We start from the raw sequence: 14,559 nt of genomic DNA on the forward strand, positions 1-14,559 counted from the left end.
TCAAAATTACCTGCAAAACTTCCATGACAGAAAAACATAGTATAACAGCAGCAAGCCAATTGGAATCACTCAAATTGCCGTAAGTGAGTGTCGGCATTGTCATTACAGCAAACATAACCATAACCTGCAAAAGAAACACACAAATCCTCCTGCTTCCTCCAATTCTAAGAACCTGAAACAACCTCGAAATTGGATTCCTGAAGCGACTTCGTCGAATTGAAACGAAACCCAAATTGAAAGTTCCAGACCAAATTGTGTTTTACACGCGCATAGGAAGATCAGAGTCAAGGAGTAATAAATCGTGGATCGAAATCAAGAAGACTTACCGACTCGGAGTTTCGTCGCGGAGGCTACAGGCTTTTCCTTCTTTATCTGCCCGGAGCTGTTTGGTTCTCTAAAAGGCACCTGCTTAACGATCGGCTAAGGCTGTTATGATGTTGAAGCAGGGTGTGGTTCACGATGGTTCTGTTTTCGTCATGACAGTGGGAGAGGGTTGTGGAAGTACTGAAAGAGGTTGAAAAAAAAATTAGAGAAATTGCTTGAAGTCCTGGAAGTTCTTTTCGGTTCTGGATGCTGTTAGTTTGTTCTCGCTGGCTCTTGCGTTGCAGTGTTTGGTTCTGTTGCGGCAATTGAATTCAACATCATCACATCAAGAATAAAACTGATATTATAAACTTCCGTTACATTACATGCATATAATAGAAACTCTTACTCAGCTTCTTCAACAGTAGCTTCAATTCGAAGAAGAGCATAATCCAACAGCAACACCAACAAGAGTAAGTCCATTCATAATAGCCGCAATCTGAAAAATCTCACCTGCAGCATTGCATTTTGAAGCAAGCGCACCACCACCTCTACCACTTCTTCTTCCTCCGTTATATATTGAACTCCTCACTTTTGCGAAAGCTAGTTCACTGGAAACAGGAACTCCTAGTGATGCCACAGTGTTGTGCTGAGCTTGCAATCCGTTAAAAGAATTGAGTGCTGTGATGAACTTCACATTATGACCCTTCCTGTTGTTCCTTGATTTGGAACCGGTGACTGAGCTTCCTACAACAGTGATTGTAGATGGAGATGCTGCTGAGGCTGAGGCCATTTTTATTATCTGTGAAATATGAGAAAAAGTTTAGAGAAATATTGAATTGATGAGATGAAACTATAAGGAAAGTAAATGCAATAACCTCTTTTGTCTCGTCGTAACTTCCACTGTAATAACATCCAAAGTCAGTCCGGCCATGCTCTTCAACCTGTGATAGTAAGAGATCATTAACTGAAGAAGATTCTCAGTCAAAATTAGTTAGTGATCAGGGTCCTTACCAAAGCATGAGGTGCGACAATTAGTATTCGGAAAAACCCGAGTTTGAATTCTGACTGAAACAATCTTTGACCAGGATGTATATTAACTTTGTTTCCCCTAACAATCATGAATATCTGGCAGGTTTTTGCCAAAGGTGTTGGCAAGGATTTGGTTGTACTTATGGCTGCAAGAGCATCAAGGATGGAGAACCAAGATGCAATTGATTGCGCAATCGTTTCAATGTTGGCAGACCCAAAGGAGGTACAGACTCTTCAAAGTTTGTTTTCCATCATGTTGTGTAGTTGAAATTTGGTTAGTCTACTAATAGTCCTTTGGTTTCGCAAGGCACGAGCTGGAATAAAAGAAGTTCATTTCCTTCCGTTTAATCCAACTGATAAAAGAACTGCCCTTACATACATTGATGGTGCTGGTAATATGCACAGGGTTAGCAAAGGTGCACCAGAGCAGGTAATACATAATTCATTCTCGCTTTTCAAGAACCACGCAACCTACCGATCATTGATAAACTTTTCTCATATACTGTGTAGATTCTCAATCTTGCACAAAACAAGGCAGAAATCGAACGGAAGGTTCATGCGATGATTGACAAGTTTGCAGAACGTGGACTTCGTTCTCTTGGGATTGCAAGACAGGTTTATTTCCCTCTTACGAATTCTTCATAATCGGATAAGTCAATTATCATGTATTCTTTCCTTAGCACCGAAGTTTTTTTTTCATATAGGAAGTACCGGAGGGAAGTAAGGAAAGTGCAGGAGGACCATGGGAGTTTGTTGCTCTTCTCCCTCTTTTTGACCCTCCGAGACATGATAGCGCAGAAACAATCAGAAGAGCTCTTGATCTTGGCGTTAGTGTCAAAATGATCACTGGTACGTTGTATCACAGTACCACCGTCATTTGAAATTGAGTCAATGATTTTATATAATGCAAACTATACTCATGCTACAAAAAAAACTTTCAGGTGATCAACTCGCAATAGGTAAGGAAACGGGAAGGCGTCTAGGGATGGGGACTAACATGTATCCTTCTTCATCACTGCTCGGTGAAAATAAAGATCAATTAGGTGCTGTTTCCATTGATGATCTCATTGAGAAAGCTGACGGTTTTGCTGGTAAAAAGCGCTGTCTAAGGGGGGGATTAGAAAGCGCTTTAGGCAAAAGCGCTGTCTAAGGGGGGGCTTAGACAGCGCTTTTTGAAAAGCGCTGTCTAAGGTATACCTAAAAAAATTAAAATAGGAGGGTCTTAGAAAGCGCTTTTGGCCAAAGCGCTGTCTAAGGGGGTGGGGCTTAGACAGCGCTTTTCAAAAGCGTTGTCTAAGGTATACCTAAAAAATTTAAAATAAGAGGGTCTTATAAAGCGCTTTTGGCCAAAGCGCTGTCTAAGGGGGGGGGGGGGGGGGGGGGGGGCTTAGACAACGCTTTTAAGATTTAAAAAAGCGCTGTCTAAACCTTTAGCAGCGGAGGTTTAGACAGCGCTTTAAAGCGTTGTCTAAGGCTAAAAAAAGCACTGTCTAAGGTCTTGTTTGTTGTAGTGTGTGGCTCAAATACAACGATAAAAAAATGTGGATGAACTTATTGTTTTATATCTTTAAATAGGATACTTGTTTGGTAAGATCGTGGATATTTTGTCTTCAGTTAATCTAGGCATGTCTTGGAAGTTTTTATTTTTAAATATTCAATTTTTAAAAAAAAAATCCAAAAATACCCATGTTTTCAAAAAAATTACAAATATGGGCATTTTTTGCCCTATTTTCTTCATGGGCGCCACCCTAGTTGGCGCCTATCCTTAAAGGTAGGGCAAGTCGTCACTAGGGGTGGCGCCTACACTTGTTTTTTTTTTTTAAAATTATTTTTAATATATTTTTAATTATTTTTAAAATTTTTTTAAAATCTTTTTTAAGTTATTTTAAATTTATTAATTTATATTTATTATAAATTATATTAATTTATATTAATACATATATGTAAATAATATTATTTGCCATATATATATATATATAATATATATATATATATATATATAATATATATATAAATTTATATATATATTAATTTAATTTATAAGTAATTAATATTATTTATAAATTATTAAAATATATTAATTTATATACATGTAAATAAATAATATTATGTATATATTTCTAAAATACACAAGATATATATATATATATATATATATATATATATATATATATATTATAAATATATATTAATAATATATATATATTATATATATATATATATATATATATATATATATATATATATATATATATTAACTTATATTAATAAACACAATATATTTATATTAAAATAATACACAAGACAAATATTATAAAGATATGATTAAAATGCATTATTAATTTGGGATTTATCACATATTATGCGGTCCCTGGTACGATCCGCACGGGGGAGGTCTAACTACTCGTCTAGACAGCTCACGTGGTGGTGGTGCTTCCCTATTACCACCCCTAGTCCTAACGCGTCCCCTTGCCGTTTGCCGTTGTGGTTGGGTCGAAGTCCCCTCAATGCTGTAGGAAAGGCGGGTGCCCTCTACGCCCTCAAAGCTTTGTCTCGGTGGGACAAACTGACTCCTGTTGGGTGCGCCCTCGAAATGTGGCCTTTGGTAGTTGAGGGTTGAATCGGGTTGGCTAAAGAACAATGTCTGTTGTGGTGTGTAGTAGTCTTGTTGGTAATCCTCTTGTATACCTGTGTCGGGGCTAAGTGGAGGACTAGAAGAGCCCGGGACATCGTCGTGATGAAAGTGTTGGGATTGGTGGATGTGGGGGGATTGAGTTTGTGGTAGGTGTTGGGACTGTTGATGGTGGTGGGAATGTTGAGGTTGGTGTTGGTAATCTTCATGATATTGGGGTTGAGTTTGTGGTATGTAGTGTTGATTTGGTTGGGGGATGAACATGTGTTGTGGTGGTTGTTGTTGGTAATACGGTGGTGGTGGTTGTTGTTAGTAATACGGTGGTGGTGGTTGTTGTTGGTAATATGGTGGTGGTTGTTGTTGTTGGTAATACTTTGGTGGTTGTTGTTGTTGGGAATATTGTGGTGGTTGTTGTTGTTGGGAATATTGTGGTGGTTGTTGTTGTTGGAAATATGGTTGTTGCATTCGGGGATCATCCAAATAGAACGGGTCAGACACAATCATTTCTGGATTTGTATTTGCTCTATACCAATCCACATATTCCCTTGTCGGCTTCATTTCGTTGGGCGCCACCGGAAATTGTAGAACATAGTGGGCACGCTCTTTCCATATTTTACGGAACTCCTTTGCAAATGCCTTCCAATTTTGGGCATACCACTAGTGGCTGACTTTTTTAAGATGCCAAGGTTCCAAAGACATTGGGGGGCCTGGGATTTCTTGATGCATTCCGAATTGCAGTTTGACACGGTCACTTTGGTGCATCTCCACAGTGGTGAACCGCATGATAGCCGTTTTTGCTGTCCAAACAGCTGCATCTTCGGGGTTGGGTTGATGTTCCAATCCCAAATATGGCCTCCAAATAAAATGCAAAGAAAAAAATAAATATGTTATTTATTGAGAATGCTTGATATTAATAAATTAGTTAGAAGATGAATGATTTAGTGGTAATACATCTTGTGCTCGGAGACGATCCAAGAGTTGACGATAAAATATTATTTTATTTTTTGGGATAAGACTGTAATCTAGTTCGGTTGTAATGAACCTAAACAAAAAAAGATAAATAATATTATTTACAAATATTTATAGAATAAATATACAAAATGAAATAACATCATAAATTTACCTAGTTGCGTTGGGGAAGGAGTAGACGTTAGGATTTTCTGGGGCTAGCCTCGGCAATCTCCACCACCCCATGTTTGGAGCAAAAAAAGCACATCCAGAAAATGTACAGTGGTCATTTTGTGCATTTTTACACAAAGAGCTATATAGGAAAGCCAATACAGCAGAACTCTAACTATACGTGCTTATTCTATCAATGTCCTCGAGCAAACTCAAGTACATAAAGTTTATGCTATTTCCCGTGCCTTCGGGAAATAACAAGTTCCCAAACAATAACATAATGTAAAACCTTGTTTTTATGATTTTTTCTTGTTCGGATGAATCCTCAGTCAAATTTATAGAGTCGTGGTAGAATTGGAGGCTCGATAGTTTAATACCCTGGCCCCTTGCTTTTGCAGATCCCTCACCCTCGACCAGATCTACGCTCAATATTTGAACACATAGTTCGTTGGGCTATTGAACATTTCCAGTCACAGGCTTACCATCTATTCGAAGACCCAAAAGCATGTACACGTCCTCTAGTGTGACAGTACATTCACCGATTGGTAGGTGAAAAATGTGTGTCTCTGGTCTCCAACGTTCACACAAAGCAAGAATAAATTTCACATCAATTGTGGCATTTACCACATGCATAACATGACCGAACCCCGCACGCTCTATGTAAGGTACGCACCATGGGTCTGGATAAGGCATAGGGTGTGAACGTTGACGAAATTTCTTGGGATCCTTTAAAAACAAACAATATAAACAATCATTAGATTGGAGTTTTAAAAAATAAATTGCAACAGTTAACACTATGTCGTCTGATCCATGCATCATTTGGATGCAATCAATGTCGCTTTCAACTTCAACCCAAGAACATACCGTTTCTCCAGTTTCAAATGAGATACTTCTTCTAAGCCTCAGAATCCTTCTGATGACTTCACCAGGTTCGTAATCTCCCTCTAACCAAGACATCAAGGACCTTTTTAGTTGGTCCAACGAACGGATGTTCCAAAATTTCATCTCCATTGGGGGTTTCACAGGCGAGAAAATAACATGCCCACCCCTTTTTAAGATTACTGGTTCAGGATCCGGGCGCCTTGATGATGTTCACTGCCATGATGACAGTCTGGGGGATGCCATGAACTCAACTTGATAGAGAAAGTGATAGGAAATAGTGGTGAAGAAAATGCAAGGAAATACCACTTTATTTATAGGAAAAGATCTAGGTTGTACACCAATGTACTTAACCCTAATTAGTGTCGCACTTGATTAATTAGTCTTAGGGGGAATTACGGTTTGAATTAGGTCATAACTACCAAACTCTAATTATAACCGATCAATAAACCCTAATTATAATTGATTAATTAACCCTAACATGATTAACCCTAATTCTCCCAAAAATTTATAAATAATATTAATTACTTATAAATTAAATATATAATATATATATAATATATATATTATATATATAAATTAAATTAATATATATATATATATATATATATATCTTGCAAATAATATTATTTATATATATGTATTAATATAAATTAATATAATTTATAATAAATATAAATTAATAAATTTAAAATAACTTAAAAAAGATTTAAAAAAATTAAAAAAATAATTAAAAACATATTAAAAATAATTAAAAAAAACAAAAAAAAACAAGTGTAGGCGCCACCCCTAGTGGCGACTTGCCCTACCTTTAAGGGTAGGCGCCAACTAGGGTGGCGCCCATGAAGAAAATAGGGCAAGAAATGCCCATATTTATAATTTTTTTGAAAATATGGGTATTTTTGGATATTTTTTTAAAAAATTGAATATTTTAAAAAAAACTTCCATGTCTTGTTCGTAATGTTGTATTAATATATTTCTTTAGTCTTTTCGGAAAAAATATGTCCTCTTAACATAAATATAAGAGAAAATAAAGATTAAGAGAGCTAAATTACAAAGAAAAAATCACTTAAACAGTAAAAGGTCAAAATCACCCGACCCTCATTTAGAGGATAAAAGTTACACTCAAATATTATTTTTACCTTATATTAATAAAGATTTGACAAAAGCTTTATATAGCTTTTGACTGTCTACTAGAACCCTCTCTTTTCATTTGGGTTTGTGATCGATTGTTATAGACAGGACTTTTACATATGATATAGTCTTATTTAAAAAGTGAAATAAAAATTTAAATGAGGGGTTAGAGACAAGATTTAAAAACAGTGATTTTTGCTTAAATAGAAGTAAGACGGAATATATTGAATGTAGTTTCAATAAAAGAAAAAATATTTATAATCTATAGGTGAAAATTGAAAACCATATCATCCTTCAAGTCACATAGTTTAAATATTTTGGGTCCGTAATACAAAATGATGGAGAAATAGAAGGGAATGCAAATCATCGAATTCAAGATGGACGACTGAAATGGAGGAGGACTTTAAGAATTCTATGTGATGCAAAGGTACCGCTCAGGCTGATGGACAAATTTTTTTGGACTGCGGTAAGACCTGCAATGTTGTATGGAACAGAATATTGAGAGGTTAAAAATCAAAATGAGAATAAAGTAAGTGTATATAGCATAGATGAGGATGTTGTGTTTTATGTGTGGTAAGACTAGACATAATAAGATTAAGAATGAAAATATTAAAAAGAATGTTGGGGTAACATCTATAGTAGAGAAAATGGTAGAAAATAAACCTAGATGGTTTGAGAATGTAGAGAAAAGACATGTAGATTTTGGGGTTACAATATTAAATTAGATGAAGAGAAGTCGAATAATTAAAGAGACATGAAAATCTAAAAAGACCATAAAAGAAGTTACTAAAAAAAATCTTAAAATTAATGATTTGGATTGAAGCATGATCCTACATAAAATTTTACAGTGAGATATGTTATCGACCTCACTTAATAAGATAAAGTTAAGGTAACTTAGTTGTTTTTGTTGTATGTTAGTTGGACTTAATTCGTCTTCTTCTTTTTGTTCCTCATTTTTTATCGGTCTTTTTGTGGTTTGTCTAAAATTATTTAGCATATTTCTTCAAACCATTATTCTCTTTTTAAATAAAAATACTATTTAATTGTTTAATTTAATCCAATTCATATATATATATATATATATATATATATATATATATATATATATATATATATATATATATATATATATAAATGGTAGAAAATAAACCTAGATGGTTTGAGAATGTAGAGAAAAGACATGTAAATTTTGGGGTTACAATATTAAATTAGATGAAGAGAAGTCGAATAATTAGAGAGACATGAAAATCTAAAAAGACCATAAAAGAAGTTACTAAAAAAAATCTTAAAATTAATGATTTGGATTGAAGCATGATCCTACATAAAATTTTACAGTGAGATATGTTATCGACCTCACTTAATAAGATAAAGTTAAGGTAACTTAGTTGTTTTTGTTGTATGTTAGTTGGACTTAATTCGTCTTCTTCTTTTTGTTGCTCATTTTTTATCGGTCTTTTTGTGGTTTGTCTAAAATTATTTAGCATATTTCTTCAAACCATTATTCTCTTTTAAATAAAAATACTATTTAATTGTTTAATTTAATCCAATTCATATATATATATATATATATATATATATATATATATATATATATATATATATATTATTTTAAAAAATTATTGATTTATTTAAATATTTTGTAAATAATACTATTATTTTTAAATGAATGAGGCCTTAGCGATTTTTTTTAAATAATCAATTTTTAAAAAAAAAATCAAAAATATCAAATAATTCAAAAAAATAATCAAAATAACCACTTTTAGAAGAGGATGCGCCAGATGAACTGGCCCATCCCCTAAGCATGAAGAGGAGGCGCCAATAGCATTGGCGCATGGATTAGGCTCCTCATGAGGAGGCGCCAATGCTATTGGCGCATGCATTGGCCCTTATGAGGAGTCCCCAATGCCCCTGGCGCCTTAGAGTTATTTGTGGTGTGGGCGCCAATGCCTCTGGCGCTTGCATGTCATGTCATGTGGGCGCCAGCACTCTTGACGCATACATTTTATGTCCACTCTGTATAAATGTCACGCTTTGGATGCAATATTTTTCACACAAAATCATCTCCTAATATCATATTTTCTCTAATTCAACTCCACTCACCTTCAAGTTTCTCTGTTTTAACAATGTCTGCATACATTCAGAAACGAAATGCTGATGTAATATTTTTCGCTGTTGCGGCTCCGATATAGATTCGACTTTGGAACACATATATGTTTGAACGTCTTAATCGGACGTTGCACAGTTGGTTAGAGTGAGAAATTGGAGAGAGTGAAAGGATTAGATGAATACAATGGCTTGTGTCCACGTTCAACCAAAACGGAGAAGTGTGCGAATGAGTGGAGATTAAGACCGACCAAGACGCTCGTAGGATGATGCATTATATGTTCAAAATTGTTTTGATGGTGGATATTAAGACTGACCAAGACGCTCGTAGGACATAAAATGTATGTGTCAAGAGTGTTGGCGCCCACATGACATGACATGCAGGCGCCAAAGACATTGGCGCTCACACCACAAATAACACTAAGGCGCCAGGGGCATTGACGCCTCCTCGTGAGGGTCAATGCATGCGTCAATAGCATTGACGCCTCATCATGAGGAGCCCAATGCATGCGTCAATGCAATTGGCGCCTCCTCTTCATGATTAAGGGATGACCAATTCATCTGACGCATTCTCCTCTAAAAATGGATAATACATTGGTTGAAGAAATTATAATAACTATCAAAGAAATATTTTAGAATATCATTTTTTTATCAGGACATTCCGCATTAAATATGACAAAACTAACAATTTATTTATGTTCATACACATTATTCTTCCTAATATTTTAGGAGGAAAGTATTACTTTTTACTAAGCATCATTCACCCAACTACTATTTGGCACACAACTCTTTTTACTCTTATCAAACATTCACAATAAAAATTATATATTACATATCATACAAACCAAGATTATCATGCTGGAAAATCCAGAGTGACACTGAATATAGGACGGAGAGGTAATCTCCTTAACAATGGTTACTCAGTTAAGGAGAAGATTTTAGTTCCACATCCACACTGAAAGAAGCCAAATATATTTAGATATTAGTTATCATATAATTAGTCATAGTATATGTAAAGTATCTTTCTCAAAGTGAAACTAAGATTCACATCAATTAATTTTAAGATTTTTTAGATGAAAACAAACCTTAAAAAACGAGTTATCCAAAAAATATATGATATAGTTTAGAGATTTAAACTTATATTGATATAATGCGAATTAACATACCTTAGTGACAAAGAACCCGTTTTTGATCTCTCAAGAAGTCCACTTGGAACTAATCCTGTTAAATTGTTATTTTTCACATTTCTGCAAGCACATGACAAAAAGTAAATATAACACAATTTGTTTTTATTTTATACTCATAATAAATGGCATTCAATTCCATGGTACTTACAATACTTTTAGAAACTGTAGTTGTTGCAGAAAATCAGGTAAAGAACCGTTTAAGCTATTGTTTGATAAATCCCTGAAATGATAGAGTGTGTAGTTAAATTTATGTAGATAATTTATAAGTTTACGTTACATGTAGAAAAACTCTATAGTGAGTATAGTCTATAGTAAATAGTTTATTTAATCAAATGAGATTATAAACTCACAAATACTGTAACATGGTGAGCTTTGATATAGAAGATACTATCTGCCCTGTCAATCCACTTGAAGACAAATTCCTTATAACAATACCAAATGTAATTTCAGAGGACAATTAATGTTTTTGAATTATCTATGCATATATTTTATTTAAGGGATTGCTAACTTACAAAGATGTGATTCTTGGAGGGTTGAGGCCATCATCAATACTGCAGTTTAGACCTTCCCACATATACTTCACAGGACCACATGGATCTCCTTCCCAATTTTTAGCCACTCCATAATTCTTCTTGATGCTTGTGATAGCATCAACTAGTGCAAGGTATTTAAAATAATATTTAAAGAGATTTCAAGCCAATTTGCACAAAGTTTACCAAAAAAATTACACTAATCAAATGTTCTTTTCGTCTTTTAATATAAGTCATTGTTAAATAAATCACATGAAATTGAACAAGGTTGATATATTAAATTTTGTTGACTAATTCTATTGTTTTACAAATTTATTCTTTAAAAGAATGAAATGGTTTATATTTATTATAGAAAAAATATGTAAGATAATCATGAGTATATTAATAAATATATTTTTAGTGCAGAACAAACTTACCATCATCCTTTTGAGTTTCTGATAGTGAGAAGTCTATTAGTTTATAAACCTCCATGGCATTGAGGATGGGTGGAAGAGTTGAATTGTCTGTCTTAGAAAGGGTAAATATATACCTTCCGGCTCCAGTCAAAGCTGCTGTACTTAATATGGTATGTACTCTTTGGTATGCAGGTATTTCAGGTCCATATAAGAGTTTTCCATTCGCTATGATATTGAATGCTCTTGTTTCACTTTCAGCCAGCTTCTCAACCTCGTTAAAGTACAAGTAGAAGTAGTATTGGTCATTTACATCATCTGAACTCCAACTAAATTGTATAGGGGCACTGACATTAAATGGTGTAATAGCAGTGCTCATAACAATTCCTGGTGGTTTATAAATATTTTGAGTTAATATATCTTCATTGCTGCTTAGATTTCTCATCTCATCCCATTTAAAAGGAAACCAGAGCCGGTCGTAAACATCGTCTTTGTACCTGTTGTTTGCACACGACCAAAAAATTTATCAGTTATTTGTTCATATCTGTGAAGCCGTGTCAGATATGTTATATACAATCTTACCTGTATCTTAAATTTGTGATGGAACCTAAGTCATATCGAAAGAAATTTGATAGCACTGATTTAGTTGAGTATGTGACATAAGCTTCATTGTTCAAAGTCCTCAATTCTATGACGGAAATGAAAGGAGTTCCTTTGCCTGTGTTAACAAGACATGGTTGTATGTATTCTAGTGATGGAGTGTAAATGATCTCACTCATTACGACGCGTGATAAGTTGGTGAACTTGACTGTATCCCACGCATTAGGTCCAAAATGAATATCAAACTCTGGTGGCTCATTTAGATTATCATAGTTTCCATAAAAGAAAGAAGCTCTGATTAAGTATTTAGTACCATTTGTTACATCTATTCTGTAACAGTTTCTCACTCCACTAGGAAAGCTCCTCACATGTTCTAGTTGCTGTAAAATAATGTTGCCTAGAGGAGGTGGTATCTTATTACTTACACCTGTATCTATGAAGTTTTCATCAGATATGTAGTTTATGCCTGTGCTTGTCTCAGCATAGCTTGAGTTTTCAGGTAGACCGCAATCTATGCTTATAAATCCTGAGATACATATAAATGAAAAAATTAAGATAACTTTAACTATAATAGTTACTAGTAGTAACAGATATGTGATGAAGAAAATAAACCTGATTGATCCTGAGCTTGTATCAAAACCAAAATAGTAAGGACACCGAGGAGTAGTGAAAGAAAATGCGTCAACATTCCCACTATTGTTTGCTTCATTAGAGATACAACTAATGAATAATGAGTGCTATACAGAGATTTATTTATACTGCAAGATGGATGGTTAATGTTGCACAGTAACATTTCACAATAACTTTTTTAATAAAAATATACTATTCCTTTAAAAATAAAAATAAAAATCCACCATTGAATATATGTAATATATATTTTTAATTCAACTGTTTATTTTATAACATTTGTATTCATAAAATGTTATCCAAGACTGTATCATTTAATTTAAATGAAATATTGATGTAACTTTATATATATTGAAATTATAATGTCAAACTTAATATAGACCAGACCATATTTGATAACTATTTACTTAATATCTAGTTTACAAAATATACGGTTGGATTACAAGTTATAAGATTATAAGTTATATCTATAAATATAACATTAATTAGAAATTGTTTGATATATCGATAACAAGCATAAAAATTAAGGTTTTAAAAATTTATATTATTGGGAATATCAAATTATTTCTTATTAATGTAAATTTTTGTGAACAACATTTATATAATATTAGCTTTTAATTTCATTATTGATTTTGTAATAATATTAAGTTTGGCGTTATCTTGTCAATTGATATAATCCCTATGTATAGGAACATAGTCAATTGACACCATGGTATAATAAAATTTAGATTTGATTTTACCATCATAATTTTCTAAAATTTAACATTAATAAGAAATTATTTGATATGTGAAAGAGAATGAAATTAACTCACTTGATAATGTTCATAAGAGGCTAAAATTGATGTATTACATATCAATGGATTTTTTAAATGTCTTTTTATAGACATAATTCATGATGGTAACTTTCAATCCATCATATGCATTTTGTATTTGATACATATATTCAATACAATGTTATTCTTACTTTTTTTTTATATCAAATACATAAACTATATATATTGTTCATCGTATTTATACAATAAATAGTATTTTTTCTAAATAAAAAAAAATATTTCTTATGAACGGTGCTCGTGAGCAATGTCCGTGAACAGAACCCGTGAAATAATAAAACAAAATTAATTAATAAAATGATGAAGTTGGTTAATAAACGGTCTGTTATTAAAAATAATTTTTAATGATTGTGATTTTAAATATTACTATGATATGTAATAACTAAAATAATTTTGTAAAATTGTTAGACAAATTTAATCATTTATTATTATCAGTTGATGATCCTCTAATCGATATAATCAGCAACTATCTTATGACTTTCACAATATTAAATATCCTATATAAACAATTCATTCATATTTTTACTAATTCAATAGTGTAAATTCCAAGTCATATCGTAACTCATTCATGTTTTAATAATTCAACAATGTAGTTGAAATTATTTAATTTCTAGTTGATTAACAACAAATTATTTTATTTCCTTTCCAATGTAACAGTTATATATAAAAAACATTGTTTAAGAATAAAGAACTCAACCTGTCACACACTAGATTATCTCAAAAAAATATAATACAAAGGAACTGTACTTTTCGTATTTCCTTTAATTTGGAAAAAGTAGGCATCGTGGAAATAAGACAGTGTTGACTTGTCTCCATCCTGCATAATGTGATATACAATATTTATCTCGCATATAAAATATTATTTTGGATATTTTTAACAAAAAGAAGAGCAATCATCAATTATAGGCGAATTATATAAATGATGCAAAGGTGAGTAATTTGATTGCTTCAGAAGCATGGAGGAATGTAGGGGTGATATTGACTCAGGCAAACTAGTCAATTAACTTAATCAATTAATTAAGAAAACTCTAGTGTGTGTTTAAAAAATATATATAAAAAAATAAAAAGAAGATTTCATCCTTTTCATTATACTTCAAGAAGTATTTTGGTGAAATTGGTGAAACATGAGGCTTTGGATGAGAGATGAGTCTAGCATAAATACTAGATCTTTTGTCTTGAAACTTATGTTAG

General features: G+C 32.8%; 2 protein-coding genes and 1 pseudogene across 2 annotated transcripts; 1 reads left to right on the top strand and 2 right to left on the bottom strand.

Moving 5' to 3' along the window:
* Positions 1–708: 708 nt before the first annotated feature.
* LOC127114500 (cytochrome b6-f complex subunit 7, chloroplastic-like) lies at positions 709–1,182 on the bottom strand (annotated as a pseudogene).
* Positions 1,115–2,953, top strand: LOC127114502 (plasma membrane ATPase 2). Its single transcript, XM_051046598.1, has 7 exons — positions 1,115–1,124; positions 1,392–1,558; positions 1,643–1,765; positions 1,846–1,950; positions 2,040–2,184; positions 2,277–2,426; positions 2,928–2,953. The coding sequence occupies exons 1-7, from the start codon at positions 1,115–1,117 to the stop codon at positions 2,951–2,953; spliced, it is 726 nt and encodes a 241-aa protein (XP_050902555.1).
* Positions 2,954–9,868: 6,915 nt separating this feature from the next.
* On the bottom strand, positions 9,869–12,666 carry LOC127114501 (probable LRR receptor-like serine/threonine-protein kinase At1g05700). Its single transcript, XM_051046597.1, has 8 exons — positions 12,524–12,666; positions 11,894–12,437; positions 11,336–11,808; positions 10,902–11,043; positions 10,740–10,811; positions 10,538–10,609; positions 10,369–10,449; positions 9,869–10,157 (listed from the first exon to the last, which is right to left on the bottom strand). Exons 1-8 carry the CDS (start codon positions 12,618–12,620, stop codon positions 10,127–10,129), a joined length of 1,512 nt encoding a protein of 503 aa, XP_050902554.1. The 5' UTR covers positions 12,621–12,666; the 3' UTR covers positions 9,869–10,126.
* Positions 12,667–14,559: the final 1,893 nt, after the last annotated feature.

Source organism: Lathyrus oleraceus, unplaced genomic scaffold (genome assembly GCF_024323335.1).
Source record: "Lathyrus oleraceus cultivar Zhongwan6 unplaced genomic scaffold, CAAS_Psat_ZW6_1.0 chrUn0525, whole genome shotgun sequence".
Lineage (NCBI taxonomy): Eukaryota > Viridiplantae > Streptophyta > Magnoliopsida > Fabales > Fabaceae > Lathyrus > Lathyrus oleraceus.